The sequence below is a fragment of the Trachemys scripta genome, chromosome 4 (genome assembly GCF_013100865.1).
Source record: "Trachemys scripta elegans isolate TJP31775 chromosome 4, CAS_Tse_1.0, whole genome shotgun sequence".
NCBI classification, from domain to species: Eukaryota; Metazoa; Chordata; order Testudines; family Emydidae; genus Trachemys; species Trachemys scripta.
The window spans coordinates 41,359,555-41,375,768 of record NC_048301.1 but is presented as its reverse complement, the minus strand read 5'-3'; the positions used below and the strand labels follow the sequence as shown (position 1 = coordinate 41,375,768).

Sequence of the window (16,214 nt, the reverse complement as noted above, 5' to 3'; positions counted from 1 at the left end):
CCTGGCACTGCCTCTCTAGCCGCACTCATCCTGCTTTGGACTTGATACCACCTCTCTGTGCTGCTCCGGGTCTGGCACTGCTTCTCTCACCCCACCCACCACACTTCCACATCTCTCTTGGAAACCCATTTTAACGCCCTTCTTCGTCCCACCCCGCTTCCTCGTAAGAGGCAATAACAAAATCAGACAACAAACAAACCAAACGGAAAAGTAACAAAACCCAGGGAAGTGAAAAGTGCAAGAGAAAAGTAAGTGTGCTTGTTATCAGCTGAGCTCCCTTTCTGTGTCTGTATGGGACTGTTTAGACTGTAAGCTCTTCGGGGCAGAGTACTTCTCTTGTTACTTACCTCTCAAGTATCTTGCACGCTATACCCAGGATCAATAATAAGACACGTAACAAATGGATTGAAATGCATTTAGTTGCTTGTCACACCTACAAATGGCTCGGATTAGCAATTGGAAAATGGATGAGATGTTTCTCATGTGGGTCAGTCCATGCACTGTCTCTTTAAGGCTAATACTGCTGCTGCTGAGGCAGAACAATGGTTGTGACCTTATTTAAAGCATTTGCCTCAAGGAGTGTCACACTGGATGGGGAACAGGAGGAAAATACAGTCTCGTTCAAAATTAACAAGCCAAAGTCCTTGGAGGAACAGGTCTGTATCCACTCAGCCAGGGAAGGAGGGATGGAGAGTAAATCTCCTTGTCTCTCTCTCTTATCTCTTTTAATGCACTTAAGTCCTTTGTGTCCCTATAATCTGATTGAGGATCCCTAATACCTCTGCAACCTGTGCAGCCATTCCACCAGCCAAATGCTGAGGACAATGCGCCTGTCTGCATGTCTCCTTGGTAAAAGTAAAGTGACTCCCTCCCCGGGTTTTTTTTCCTTTTGCTTCATCAAAATGTGCAGAGAGTGCACTCTGGGGAATTGCAGATTGGTTCCCAGCTTCCTCTACTAAGCGGATAGGTGATTCCACCCTCTAATATCATATCTGCCCATCAGCACATAGAAGAAACAGGAGCTGCGAGCCTCTAGTGAGGGGGAATGAGAAGCTGTGGTTCATTCAGAAAGCCCTGCTTGGGCCAGGCAACTCAGTCATATTTGTGATGTTTGTCACTTTCACAGCCTTTTCCCCATTCTGCTGCTGACTCAACACTTCCCGGGGAGGCATATTTTCTCACTGACTGACTTCAGCCTAGCATGTGGTGGAGGCCTCATGGGGTTTCTGTCTTTTGAAATCCAAACACGTTTATCGCAATGGAGAAGTCACAGGATAGAAGCCAGTCTTGGGGTCTCCTGGCTAATACAGGACTCCGGGTTTGTACTCACACAGGTCTACCATTCTTCCTGGGTCTCCCTAGGCTCCAAATTCTGCTGCTTTCTTTTTCTCTTCTCTCCCTGGAACTTGATGGGATGTCAGAGGAGGAGCCGTCCAACCAGGCTCCCCGGTGCTGAGAAGGGAAATATGAAAGATGGGGTAAAATTTTCCAAGGTGCCCCTGTGATGTGGGAGCCAGGGCCCATTGACTTTCTGTGAGTTCAGTGGGTCTCTTCATTGGATCAGTGACCAGCTTAGATAGGGTGACCAGACAGCAAGTGTGAAAAATCCAACAAGAAAGGAATTTATTTAATAATTTGGACAACTATTCATGGTCTTATTTTTCCACTATTCACTCAAGTCTAATACTGATGTAGAAGTTCAGCTGCACTTCTACATAAGTATTAGACTTGAGTGTATTGATGCTTGATCCTGCTGTTGCTGTTTGTATAGGTATAGTGATTTCGGTGTTGTATTTGATGCTTTGTTTGCTGTTTAACTCATTGTACTTGAGGTGTTGTTGCTACAAATCTTCACGGTCTCTCTAGTTCAGTTTTATCATTGCCTTACTGTGGTAGAGGTTGCAACGTCTTGTTTCTGTTTATATTTAGCTCTACTTTCATTATGGGTTGCCTTGCTCGACAGATCTTGGTTCTATTCATATTTCATAATCTATTTGTTATGGGCAGCTTTCCTCAAATATAGACAGTGAAAGGTCACAGAACATTTAACTTTTCATTTTTAAGAACAATCTAAAGGGTTTTTTTCATAAGCGCAGGTTCAATTGACATTTCTGAGACTTCCTTTTTAAAAACATGATCATCCAGAGGGCACTGAAATCTGAAGCCCTCAATTTATCTGCCAAACAGACAATGATTCAAGAGTTGAGGTGGGCTGGGTTTTGTCTTCATTAATGTTTTCAGAAGAGGTAACTATCCCAGTGATGTCAGAGCAGGAAGCTGCCCAGCTGGCATTGTTGGGACAGCTGTGCTGGATTAAGTGGACAGGCCAGGTGGCCTGGTCAGGGAAGTTCTGCTGGGTAAGGACGAATATCCAGGCCTCCTCTCTTACAAAGCGGTAGCAGTGAAATTCCAGAATTCACTATGATACTGCTAGGGGACCATGAGTTTCTTTCCTCTCTTGCCCGCAGGGGTTCGTCTTGATCGAGTCCGCGGAGGACGCCAGAAGTACAAGAGAAGACTGGACTCTGAGAGCAGTACTTATCTGAGCTTACAGATCCCTCCTCCAGCCAAAAAGCCATGTATGTACAAGCTTCCTATTGTGTTCCTTAAGGCCAGCACACCTTCTTTTTCTATTGGTGCCATGGATGCACAAATAATGTTGTGTGGTGGTTGTCCCCTTCTGTTTCCATTACAAACCACCATTGTCAGATATTCATTTTTCCAATAAGTGTAGTGTGTGGGTGGAAGAGTGTCATCTGAGGCTGTGGCCCATTGATGATGGGATTCTATGGATCATCAGCCAGAGTTTTCTCGGAGAGAGAGACTAAGTGTATAACTTCAGTGATGTTCTGGTCTTCCCTGCACCCAAGATCCACTAAATCAGCCCCACACCCTGATCTCGCTCTACCATGTCACCAAGTTGTTTTCTGAACTTCTCAAAATTCCATCAGTTGTTTGTCCATCACATTTATCTTAGGCTTCTTTCACCCTGTCATATCCCTATGGGATCTACCTGGTATAACTGAGCCTGTCTTACAGTGGGCTCCTGCTTTTGTCAGACTTCTACAGGTGTTGGCTCAGTACTGAAGAATCACAGATTCTAGTTTCCAACCTCTACACTAGTGGTTGTCAAACTGGGGTACACATACCCATAGGGGTACGCAGGCTTTCATCGGGGGTACATGAGAAAAGTCCTGTAATGGCGGACAACGCATTTTAGTTAGGAAGACTTGGCAATCTAATCATAGGTCTATTATTACCCTATCTCAGATGGGGGTACCTGGTAGACTATATTATTTGGAAAGGGATATGCAGCCGATGAAGTTTGAAAAAACTATACTAACTACAGGGCAGTCTCCCTCCCGCTGTGAGCAAAACACATTTCTGAGATCCCAAACTGCAGGTCGTATGGTATGAAAACTCCTATCAGTTGTTTATCCTGCTAAGTGTTGTCTGAAAGCTGCTACATACACACCATCTCCTGAAAGGTACAGTAGTAACTTCTCCTTTGACATTTGCAGTGACTAAGATCGTCTCCCACTTGCTGGTGGCAGAGCCAGAGAAGATTTATGCCATGCCTGACCCCACCATGCCGGAGAGTGACATCAAAGCACTGACAACCCTCTGTGACTTAGCAGACAGGGAACTGGTGGTGATCATTGGATGGGCAAAGCACATCCCAGGTAACAAAAGGGAAATTAGGGTAGGGGGTGTTAGTGTGAAAGACATGGGGAGGTGATGATTTACCTCTGTGAGCATCACTTTATCTTGGCACTCTGCTGGGTTGAATCTACTTCAAGAGAAAGCTGCTCATGGTGAAGCCCTCATTAGCATTGAGTTCCAATACAGTATATGATTAATTTGTGTAAATTAATTATCATATACACATAGTGTCCTGGGATTATGTGGTAGCCTTAGAGATGATATTGTACAGCAGTCAGTAGTGACTGTGACTGGGTGGTACAGCAATAACTTCTGGTGATTAGCCTTTGGGATTAGGTGGTACAGTGTTAGGCTTCGGTGATTTTGCATGACATGTTGCATTGGCTCAAGACAGTCTGAATCCATCTTGTAAATAACCATGGCAACTAGACATTGTATCCAATGGAAATGTAGGTTGTCATATTCCTCTATTGCCACTAGTGGGCAGGATCTGTGCTGTCGCACCACCACAGAATAGGGAGCTCACTGCCCATCTGAAGGGGAAGCTTTCCTAGCCATAAGGAGCAAAGCCACAGAGCAAGGCCCACTCATGCAGGAGACTGATTAAGGCACCGCTTTGAGCTCCTGTTTCCTGTGTTGATGGAGGCTGGGAACACTTTGACTGTGATGTGATCAACCTCAAAGGGGAAGCTGACTGGAGCATGCACAGGACTTCCATACTGTTTGTTCAGCACAGCAGCAGCAGTCCATGTAGAATATCAGCACTGTAGTAACAGGTCCAGGATTGAAGGAGTGGCCATCTCCCTCATTCAGATATTGGGGGCTCCCATGTGATTCCTGCTGTTGGATGAGTTGCATTCTGAGTCCACGGCTTGACCTTATGTCAAGCTCCATAACATAAAGTATCAAGGGGAGATGCCTAGGCATCTTGGACAGAAGTTCTGATTGCATAGCAAAAGTGCAGGGGCTAGTGGGGAGGGATTTCAGAAGGTGTCCCCAGGGCTCACTTTGCTGCATTGCAGAAGACTGCTTCAGATAGACATGCAGCATGAATATTCTGATACAACAGTCTCATCCCCTCTCCCTTCTTTCCCTCCAGCCCAGAGGAACTTTTTGTACTCAACTACTGGACCTAATCTGCCAAACCTTGCACACGTTACTCCAGCTTCAGCACAGGTTCACACTCTCCCATCCCGCTTCTTGATTAATCAGTTCCTTGCTTCAGCCATGCAGCATGTTTCCATGAAACATTTTTGACCCCGTCTGATCATTTGGGAGTACCTGCCACAGCTCAGTTGTCCTCGCCTGGCGGACGTTTGGCTCACGCAATGACTAATTTCTGCAGCTTGTCCTTGTTCTCTTTTTGGCTGCTGCTCCTCTTTGATCTGAGTGACTGTTTCCCTGTAAAATTTGTCACCATTGGATTCTAAGGTTGGAGGCTCCCCTTGAGAAGATTTCCTGGGTTGCTTGAAGTGAGGACTCTTGGGTACCTTGGCCTAGATCCACAAAGGGATTTAGGCACCTAAAGTGCAGATTTAGATAACATTGTGATCCACAAAACCCCCACTCAGCTATCACCCAACCCTATATGCGCCTAAACTCACTGGGCACCTACGTTTCCACTGGAAAAGTTCCATAGGCCCCTAAGTTTCTGCCTCTGGGCATGTGCATCAGACACGGGTCCAGATGCCCCTCTCATGCCTAAGCCCCAGCAAAATCCTCAAACCAGGGGAAAACAGGCCTGTCTTCCACCCAGAGCCCAATCTAGTAGGTTTACTCAGAGCATGACAAACACCACAAGGGGGCCTCCCTTACATCCAGTGGTTAGGGTACTCACTTAGGATGTGGGAGACCCCAGTTCAGTTCCCCCACTGTCCAATGAGAAGGGCTTTGAACAGGGGTTTTCCCACCTCTCAGGTGAATGCCCAAACCACTGGGCTACAGGATATTCTGATGTGGGTCTCTCTTGTCAAAGTTGTTCTACTTTCATTAAAAAAAAAAAATTAATTGGCCCTAGAGCAGGGATTTCAAACTCAAATCACCACGAGGGCCACATGAGAACTAGTACATTGGCCTGAGGGCCGCATCACTGACACCTTTTCATACAAAGATACAAAGGCCCTCCCCCTGCCCCCACTCCACCTCTTCCACAAAGCCCCGCCTCTTCCCAGCCCCGGCCCCATTCCAACCCCTTCCCCAAATCCCTGCCCCAGCTCCACCTCTTCTCCACCTCTTCCCCTGAGCTGTTTGGCGGCAGGAAGCACTGGGAGGATAGGGGGAGGAGCGGGGATGCAGCGCGCTCGGGTGGGGAGAGGGGAGCTATGGCGGGCTGCAGGAAATAACTCGTGTTTGAGACCCCTGCCCTAGAGCGTGAGGAACACTCTCTAGTCCAATGGCTAGGGTACTTGCCTGAGAGATGGGCAACCCCTGTTCCAATTCCTTCTACCCATCAGGCAGAGAGGGGGGAATTAAACAGGGATCTCCTATGTCCCGGGTGAGTACCCAAACCACCGGGTTAAAGGTTGTAAGAAAGGCCACCACGGTCACCTCCTCCTCACAAGAAATGGCTGAGGCGCCTACACCACCTGACTCCAGGCAGCGGGTCCTGGCTGTGGATTGCAAGCAGAAATAGGTGCCTGCAGCCTGGACTCAGATGCCTATCTCCATGACCGGGGCGGGTGGTGGGGATTAGGACACACCCCTCTTGCTGGCATCACCCACTGACTACTTTACCTAGCTCTCTGCCTAGCATGCAGCAGGCTTTTATGGATCCCATTCTTAGGCACCTACCTCTCCCTATTCACACCTCTCCCCATTCATTGTATAGGAAGCCTAGGGGCCTAACTCAGGCTTTGTGGCTCTCATTGTTGTTCCAGTGATTTGCTAGGTGCCTACGAATTAGGTGTTTCACAGAGCCACACACCTGACTGTAGAGTTTGGAGAAATTGGTCTTTGTGCGGGCAGTATTTCTGAGCGGAGGTTAATGCCGGGGGTGCCCTTCTTAGAGGAGATCTGCAGTATCAGGGATTACACCACTCGCTAGCTGTAGAATCCACCTGGGGCTGATTCAGCACAAACAAGGCTATGTTGCTGATTGAGGAATCTCAGCCTGGATTGCTCCATTAACCCAGCAGCAGGGTTAACTCCATTAACAGAAAGGGCATTAACACAATGCAGCTACGAGTATGGCTACACAGCCAAAAAAACCTACAAGAGTGAGTCTCAGAGCTCAGGTGAACTGATTCAGGCTCACACTACAGGGCTAAAAATAACAGTGTAGATGTTCCTGCTCAGGTGGGGCCCGGGCTCCACCCCCAGCACAAATGTCTACACTGCTATATTTAGCCCCGGAGTGCAAGCCCAAGTCAGTTGACCCAGCCCTGAGCGTCCTTGCCATGTTTTTTTTTTTTTTTTTTTGCTGGATAGACATACCCAAACACAGTTACTCACAGGTTACTCTCACTGTGGCTATTAGTTCCCAAACACCTAGGTGTTGCAGCCTGGGGATGCCCTACCATAGCTCAGGGATCACTTGCTTACACCTGTAATGAACAGCTGCTTCCCCCCCTGAATTTCATTTTGGAACCAATGCACTTCCCATCTTGGTGCTGCTGCTGTTCTCCTAGAATGGGGATGTAAGCACAAAGTGACTGCTACTCTGTAAAAGGGGCTCTTTTTTCTTCCAGAAGGACAGGGTCCTCCTGCAACCACCTCTATTTTCTCTCTATTTCCCTTTCCTGCGAAAAAACCCCAGTGTGGCAACCCAATCAACACAGCTCCTGGGTCAGTCAGAGGGGTCAGTCCAGCTCAATGGTAATAAACTAATCATATTGCTTTTAGAGCAAAGTGCTCTGGGTGCTTTACACGAGAGATTTTAATACATGTAAAATAGGATACAACCTTTTTATTTTATTTTAACGCAGGGAAGGGGACTGACTCAAATGGGCATGTCAATGCAGTCTGTTCCTTTGAGTCTGCACGTCCCGAACCCCAGACACCAAGGAGCTCACACACCAGGGCGATCACACGCTCAGGTTCCCACACAACTGAGCTCGTAGACATGTGAGGCTTGATTCCCAAGGGGCACTTAGGGCTGAGCATTTGCAGTGCCTAACCATTAGGCACCCTGCCACCCAGTAGAATTCACAGCCCCAAGTGAGGCACCCAGGCCTGCGGAGAGTTCAGAGCTAAAAAGGGGATTCACAGAAGCCAGTATGCTGAGGGGGGAGCTGCCTAAGCTAGCCCCTCAAAGGGAGTTAGCTCAAGTCAAGGCTGACCAGAGATGCCTTCCGCCACTTGGGATTCTCTTGTTGAAGCTGTCCCACTTTGTATAAAATACTTAAATCGCCCTTGGCCAAGGGGAAGAGGCCCCTACAGGTATTTTTCCTGCAACAGCCCAGCAGACTCCTTCTTACAAACAGCTTGTTTATGATGTTAAACTTATCTCCCATTGGCAAATCCAGGCAACAGCATTCTGGCACGTGGCTCACACATTAGGAGCGCATTATACCAGAGGGTCCTGAAGGAATATTTTTCGTAACATCATTCAGTAGTTTTGAATTGTCCACAAGATTGTCTTAGAGGGGCACTGTGGTTCCTTCGAAATAATAGAGTTCCCATCAAGTACAGGGATATACATTGGCAGGTATTTCACCAGAAACTGTATGTCAGAGGTAACTCACAGGGGAAGCACATAATAGATAAAGGCTTCTCCTGGGACAGAGGAAACTGTGGGTTCCCATGCAGTGCAGACGTTCCTGCTTGGGCTGGAGCCCAGGCTCTGAGACCCGGCCCCCCACGCTCCAGCCTGAGTGGGAACACCTACACTGCTACTTTTAGCCTCATAGTGCAAGCCCCATGAGACTTGCTGCCCCAGGGCTTTTTCTGCAGTTCAGATACACCCCATGGCACACCTCCTACTATTCTGCTCCTTTAATGGCCACACTTGGGATCTTTCGGCCTGAAACAGAGAGTTCCACTGTTGCATGGCCAGACTTATGGCCAATTGGCTTTTGAACCTTTTCAAACACCAGCGGATTTGGTATCTACCTCGATAAGGAAGGACATTTGCTGTGTATTTTCTTTGAGCCTCTGGCCGTTGTTACTGCAGTAATTTTATACTACCTCTGGCAGAGCTGCAGTTCAGCCTGCTTTCAGGCACAGAATGACTTACCTGAAACTCCACTTCACACTATGTTTGCAGTTGTTCAGTTGCTCGCAATGGCTAAGAAAAAAATACAGATGAGTTTGGCAAAACGGCAATCTGATGATGGCCTATGACATCAAATTGACCTCTTAGTTCTCAGACCAAAAAGTCTGGGATGGGGAGGGGTTGGTGGTTTTCTTTTCATAGCTGTGATCTGTCCCAGTTGTGACTGTGCTTTTTGTTTTGGAGTTTATTCCATAGAGGGTTAGAGTCTGAGACTGACTCCGTGGGTGGGCACTCATGTGGGAGAGTTCAAATCCCTGCTCAAGTGACTACTTAGGTTGTCATTGCCCCCAGGACTTGGGCAGCTGGGGGCATGCGCAAGACCCGGGCAGAAATGTAGATGCCATGGGGACCTTATCAGTGGAAACTTAGGTGCCTACAGTGTTAAGGAGCTGCTGGGAATAGGGATTTTTGAGGCTCTAAATGTTGGACTTAAAGGCTATGTCTACACTATGCAGCTTTTAGCGACATGGCTGCCGACAAAAAACTTCCACCCCAACGAGCAGCGTTAGTGTTGTCGGCAGGAGAGCGCTCCTGCCAACAAAGCGCTGTTCACACCAGTGCTTGTCATTGACAAAACTTTTGTCTTTTAGGGAGGTGTTAAAAACACACATCTCTGAACAACAGAAGTTTTTTCTTTCACTTGCCAGTGTATCCAAAGCCTTTGGCACCTAAAGTGGCAGTTAGGCGCCTAAGCCCCCGTTTTCAGAGTAGCAGCCGGGTTAGTCTGTATCCGCAAAAAGAACAGGAGTCCTTGTGGCACCTTAGAGACTAATACATTTATTTGAGCATAAGCTTTCGTGGACTACAGCCCACTTCTTTGGATGCATTTTTGCAGATACAGACTATTTTGAGCTTATGCTCAAAATAAATGTGTTAGTCTCTAAGGTGCCACAAGTACTCCTGTTCTTTAAGCCCTGCTTGTGAATCTAGCCCCTGGATCTCAGACACTAAGAACAAGGCGAAAGGACTAAAGATCACATCTGTCAGTCTTGTGTTAAATTAGAATGCTGTTTTTCAGCCCAAGGCAGAGGAATGGGACCAGCACTTCAGATACCAGGTCCCAGAGCAAACTCTTGTTCTTTGATATCAGCAAAATGAAACAGATTAAGCCTAAAATCACTCTCCTGCAATCAGGAACATGAGAACATGATTTAAAAGTGTTCAGCAAACATTATTAGCTCAATGTCCTCCCCAGCCAGCTTGGAGTCCTTCCCCTTTGGATGAGACTCTCCTTCTCCTCCTCCTACCCAGTCCCTCTGTTAATCACCTTTGTATTTCATCTACCTTTTACACATGCTTTTCTGCGGGAAGAGGAGACTTCTCTTGAGGGACAACAACAGAGGCTGTCCCAAGGTAGCCATTGTGCTCTTCTCACTAGGAAGCTGATAGCACCAGCACAGAATGAAATATGGCAAGTGGAATGACAGCAGCTGTGTCTGGAGTGGCCTCAGATCCTATAATTACAGCTCCCTTTTATTACCTCTGCTAATGGCCCTCCAGGATGACAGAAATGATAATAAATTAACAGATTATGAACTCCACTTGCCACAAATTATGTGTGTGGGTTTAAAAAAAAAATTCTGGGAGCTCACCCTGCCAAATCACTGAAATAAAAAAACCAAATGTCACTACATCAGCTAGGGCAAATCAAGTAACTTTCCACAGGGGATGTGGCAACCTGCAGCTGGAAGTTAGAGCAGGCCTGAATAGTGCTCTAATCTGCACCAGGGATTGAAACAGCCTCTAGCTGGCTGCACGCTGGTGGGGAGTACAAAGGTGACATAAAACAGTGTCTTTGCCCTGTGTTGAGCAAAGCTCAGCCAGACCTGAGGATCTAACCCTGTATCTCTATTTTTGCATTCAGTGGGGTTTTGTCTATGCACCGTTTCTTATCATACCTGCCTCCCTAGTCTTGTTTCTTCATTGGAATAGGAGGCAGCTGGTGAATTTGCTGTGCACATAGATTAGGTCTTTATGGCCAATAACTCTCCCAACTCTCCCAACTGGCAGAGATTCTGGAGAATGGACAAGAACAGGGGAAATGGCTGAAGCTCGGTGTGGAGTCCCTGCCAATGCCAACTGACCCGTAACCTCACACTGTTACAAACTAGCTCCGGTAGAACAGGAAGCTTCCTTCTTCCTGGGGACAGACTCACTCACTGCTTCTAGTTCTCACCACAGATCTCTACCTAAACTCCTTGGACCAGGTTCTGATCTCAGTGACACCAGCATAAATCCAGAGTTCACTTCGCCTGGGGTCCATGGAGTTACTTCGTTTATACCAGTGTGAGATCAGAATCTGGCTCTTTAAATCACAGATCTCTGGTGGTGACTGATCTTTGAAAGGGGTTATAGAGACAGGCACAGGTGCCATAGGTCAGTGGTTCTCAACCAGGGGTACATGTACCCTGGGGCTACACAGAGGTCTTCTAGCAGGTACGTCAACTCATCTAGATATTTGCCTAGTTTAGAACAGGCTACATGAAAAGCACTAGCAAAATCAATACAAACTAAAATTTCATACTGACAATGACTTGTTTATACTGCTCTGTATACTATATCAGAGTTTTTCAACCTGGGGGTCACAATTTATTTGATAAGTATATGGTAAAAATGAGAAAGTCGGCAGTTTTTCAGTAATAGTGTGCTGTGGCCCGTTTTTTTGTGTGTCTGACTTTGCGAGGTGAAACTTGGGGTACACAAGACAAATCAGCCTCCTAAAAGGGGTACAGTAGCCTGGAAGGGTTGAGAACTACTTGCATAGGTCCATCTAATATACACAATTCATTTCCATCCAGCATACTTTCTAGCAGTTTTCCAAACCTTTCCACAAGTGATTGCCATTTATACAGGCCATAAAGGAGGCACTGTATGTAACAATACAATAGCAGTATAGGGAGCAGGCCACATTCTGCTCTTACATGGGTGCCTACTGCAGTTAATGGAGAGCATGCCTGCGTGAAAGAGGGATTTGGACCAGCAGCTGCAGGTGGGATGGGAGTTAGGGTGCAGAGGTGACACTTTGGAGAGAAGGACTGAGCCCAGGGGGCAGGAATTAACTGGTTCATTAGGAATCAGAACCCAGCAGGAGGTGGGGTTCCAAGGTGTGTTTTGAAGAGACAGTTTAGGACACAGGTCTGTGCAGGAGCAAAGAGGGCTGTTCCAGATGATGCTAGCACAGTGGGGAAAGGATGTACTGCGTACTGGGCCTGGGGACAAGTAGGTCAAGCTGGGGAGCTACTGGATGACATCATGGGAAGACTGGTGATTAATAAGGTGTACTTACAGAGGTGGATGGGTCTGAGCATTGCTCTGTGAGGCCAGAAGAATCCAAGCAATGCACAAGATCCATAGAGAGCAAGATGGACTTTGTACACACACCTGCAAGGCCACATACTGTGCACACCGGCAGCTGCAAAGAAAGGAGATAACTTGGAAGAACTGATTGACACTATCCAAAAAGAAAAGCAGGAGGAAATCCTGTGTGTCTGGGCCCCATTACCATATGGCTGAGCACCTCAAAATCTTCACCGTATTTATTGTGACAACACCTCTTTCGGGAAGAGAAGTGCTATTATCCCCATTTTACAGATTGGGAACTGAGGCAGATGAAGACTAAGCACCTGACCCAAGACAGCTATGGGAGCTGAAGCTAGGGTCCTCAAGGCTAGAACCTGAAGCACTGGACCAGCCTTCCTTTCTGTAGTTGAATGAACGGCTAATGCCAAAGTGGTTGGATAGAGGGTAGGGAATGGGGAGTGCAGATAGGAGAGAGAGAGAGAGGCTATAAACTTTGGGAACCGAAGCTATAATAACTGCTCTGCAAAGCAGACATCCTCTCTCCCAGAGGGGATAGCATCAGCTCCACATGCAGCAGAGGGCAGTGTCAGCAAGGCATCAGAAATCCAGAGGCCAGGAGCCTGATGCACACTTCTCATCAGACCATTCTCCCATTTACTCAGAATGCTGCCTTTAGGGGCTGGGGTAAAAGGGGACTGTATACTAGCTGCCAGAGGAGAGGCTGAGGACAAAGGAAGAGGCAGGTCTCAGAGAAACAGATTTTTTTTAAAGAAGGAACCCACATGTTACTGTTCTCTTGGGTGTGACAGCCTGCAGTAGGGGGCCCAAAACTTTGCTGATGTGAACACCTAAACCTCCAAGACCTCCATGCACTCCTGGCCAACCTTAGCTAACTTAAGAACACAGCAGGTCCTTCCTATACAAACATATTCAGGGCCTGGAACAGGCCTGGATTGTTATCTGGAGAGACGCCTGCGACAATGGGGATTGTGCGCGAGCATCCCTCACACAGCGATGATAGACCAGACGCTGTTGGGCAGATAGCACTCAGCTAGGGATTCAGTCTAACTCATTTCACTCTCTATTCCAGCTCGTTTCCCTGGTGGTCTTTAGCTGTTCCCTTATTCCCTCTGGCACTCCTCCCCAATGGATTATCGATTCCTTCCTCCCACCCACTGCTACCCCCAGACCTCACACACACAACACGTGACAGCTGATTGGTATCTGTTAATTAATGTGGCCTGGGGCCTCTTTTCTATTCAGGGGCCTGATAAGGGAAATTGGATGTCCAAGGGCTGCCATGCCATTATCACCCTTTGCTTCCCCTGGCAACACAACACAAAACATGGCGTAGTGATAAATAAATAAGACTAACCCATCCCTCTGCCCTCACTTCCTTGGGCTGAGATAGCACAGATAGAAAAATAGAACCTACAGTCGGTCAATACAGCAATCACCAGCTCTTTTGTTAATTGCTGACTTGATAACAAGAGAAATCAAATGATCATTGCAGTGGCTGGTTACCTGGGCCCAGACACAGCGACGTGAGCGGTGAAGACTGTGAGAATAAAGGGCATCTCGCTGCGCACAGTTCGCAGCCTGTCGGGCTGGGAAGTCTCGGAGGCAGAGGCTAATGAGCTCAGACAGGGCTGCAGGAGGAGAGTGATCCAGGGGCAGAGGACGCTGAGTTAGGAGAGAAAACTAGAGGGGGGAAAAAAAGCCAGTGTTGGAGAGAAAGGCGGGAGCCTGAAGGTGAGGGAGGGGAGAGAATGCTGCACCAAGTTGCTGCTGCTTAGAAATACTCAGGCCTTCCCATTTCAACTCAGTGCTGTGAAACTCTATTGCCAGGACAGGCTGCCCCAGTGCTGCTAAACAGAGACAGACACCCGCTCAGGTCTCTGACAAGGTGGGCAGGGACTGTGTTTAGGATTTGCTGACAAATGGACACAGGGCAGCTGTGTCCATTCGGGATCCAATGTCAAGCTGCTACAGAGCCTGAGGTCATCTCTGTCGTCTCTCTCCTTTTTCTTAGGCTCCAGCAGAGTTTTTCCTCATTGCTTTTCTGATGAGAAGCTTCTTATGAGGTCTGATCATTTCAGGAGAAATCTTTCTCACACTCCCTTGTATGTCAGACACTGGAGCAGAGTGCACCTCTCCTCTAGGTTGCATTACAGAAAATACAGCAGGAGGAACAGGGGAGCAAAGTACCTGCCAGGCAGAACTGCAGGAGGAACAGGGTCAGGGTACATCCCACCATAGTGTGGCCTGAGGACTGGGCTGTATTCAGGACAGTGCCTCAAGGGAAAATGGGGAACCCAAAGGATGGATTCCAGGCAGGGCTGCAGGTGGACTGGGAAGTGGAGAGATGGGTAAATTCCAGAGGTGCCAGCCACTACATGATGAGGGCCATGTAAGTACTTAGACAGGGCATGTCTACACGGCCCACGGCAGCAAGCTTCCCAGCGCAGGTCAAAAGACTTGGGCTCCCAATCACACACTAAAAATAGCTGTGTAGACATAGCAGCCCAGGCTTTGAAGCCTGGGGGGAAGGAGGCGGCATTAGAGCTCAAGCCCAGGCCACAACTTCAGAGCACTGTCTCCACAGCAGTTTTTGAGTGCTAGTGTAATCCCCACAAATTTAAGTATATTGACCTGGGCTGGGAGGCTCGCCACAGGCTTTGGAGAGATGCTCAGTGACCCCATGTAATGTGCAGGGGATTGGGAAGATGGAGTGATTCCCAGAAAAACTGGGGAGCTGCTGGGGATACAGCCTTTGGAGCCCATCCCAGTTTGACCCTGCTTGTCATTTGCCCTGTCAGGTTTCTCTAATCTCTCCCTGGGGGACCAGATGAGCCTCCTGCAGAGCGCCTGGATGGAGATCCTCATCCTGGGCATTGTGTACCGCTCACTGCCCTACGAGGACAAGCTGGTCTACGCCGAGGACTACATCATGGATGAGGAGCATTCGCGCCTGACAGGGCTGCTGGAGCTCTACCTGGCCATCCTGCAGCTGGTGCGCCGGTACAAGAAGCTGAAGGTGGAGAAGGAGGAGTTTGTCACACTCAAGGCCCTGGCCCTTGCCAACTCAGGTAAAAACCATGGCCCGGACTGATGTGAGGCTCAGGGAGCCAAGGCCAACATGGATCTCGCACTCCAGGATGCTCCTGAAAAGTCAGAGGATCAGTGCCTGGCTATACGCTGGTTCCTGGTAACAATGAGTCTCTCCAGTGGGTCTAACACAGCGCCCACTCTCTCACGCTGTTTTTCTTTCAGCTTAGAAGTGAATTGAGTACCTGGTGAAAATGTAGGCCTTATCTTCAGGGGTCTGGAAATAGAGTATAGACCCTTTTCCCTCTTAGAATGCTGCTCCCAATATGGGCCCTGGTTGGAGAGGAATGATTGGCTGGAGCAGGAGTTGAGGTATGAGATATGAGCCCTTTCACTCACGAGTCCCCAGCTCCAATCTGGCCTCAGGTTCGTTGAGAGGGGGGACTGGCTGGCTTTTGGAGAGAAAACTACTGAATTTGCCCACTAGTGTACTGGATCCAGTCAGACCTAGGTCAGGGGGACAGGCTGGATCACAGAATGGGATATGGAGCCTTTTACCTTGAAGTCACCAGTTCCTATTCAAGCCCAGGTCAGGGGGAGCTGGATGGCTCTTGGAAAATGGGATTCAGCACTTTTTGTTTCTAAGGCCCTGTTTGAATCTGGCCCAGCTCAGTGGTGACTATAGAGAAGTCAGACTGTAAAATCAAATTTTACATCCTACTCAAACGGATGGGGTGTTGGCCAGTGTGAACTTAGTTGAGGGTTCCAATCCCAGTTGACAATTGGCCACAACACCAAAACCACCACTCCAGTTGGCACTAACTGTCCCCCTTTGTTAGCAGCCTCATCAGAGAATCCAAGGTCTGAACAGGCCACAGAGAGTAAACTCCAGTTCAGCTACAAAATGGGGAGAGGCCCTCCAGAGCAGAGTGAGGCGCACTGGTTGGGATTAGGGCAGTAAGAGCTTGCCCCAAATCACAACAGATAGTGT

At 48.1% G+C, this 16,214-nt stretch overlaps 1 protein-coding gene and 1 long non-coding RNA gene across 4 annotated transcripts in view; one reads left to right on the top strand and one right to left on the bottom strand.

Moving 5' to 3' along the window:
• Window positions 1–16,214, top strand: part of ESRRB (estrogen related receptor beta) — a 162,546-nt gene that overhangs the window by 135,382 nt on the left and 10,950 nt on the right. For both annotated transcript variants that reach the window (XM_034768471.1, XM_034768469.1), the window contains exons 4-6: window positions 2,469–2,579; window positions 3,522–3,683; window positions 14,995–15,264. In XM_034768471.1, the coding sequence (XP_034624362.1) occupies window positions 2,469–2,579; window positions 3,522–3,683; window positions 14,995–15,264 (543 nt within the window). The remainder of the gene's footprint in view (window positions 1–2,468; window positions 2,580–3,521; window positions 3,684–14,994; window positions 15,265–16,214) is intronic.
• Window positions 7,067–16,214, bottom strand: part of LOC117876368 — a 96,636-nt gene continuing 87,488 nt past the window's right edge. For both annotated transcript variants that reach the window (XR_004645478.1, XR_004645479.1), the window contains exons 4-5: window positions 12,162–12,287; window positions 7,067–8,887 (exon numbers count right to left, since the gene is read on the bottom strand). This is a non-coding gene — a long non-coding RNA (uncharacterized LOC117876368). The remainder of the gene's footprint in view (window positions 8,888–12,161; window positions 12,288–16,214) is intronic.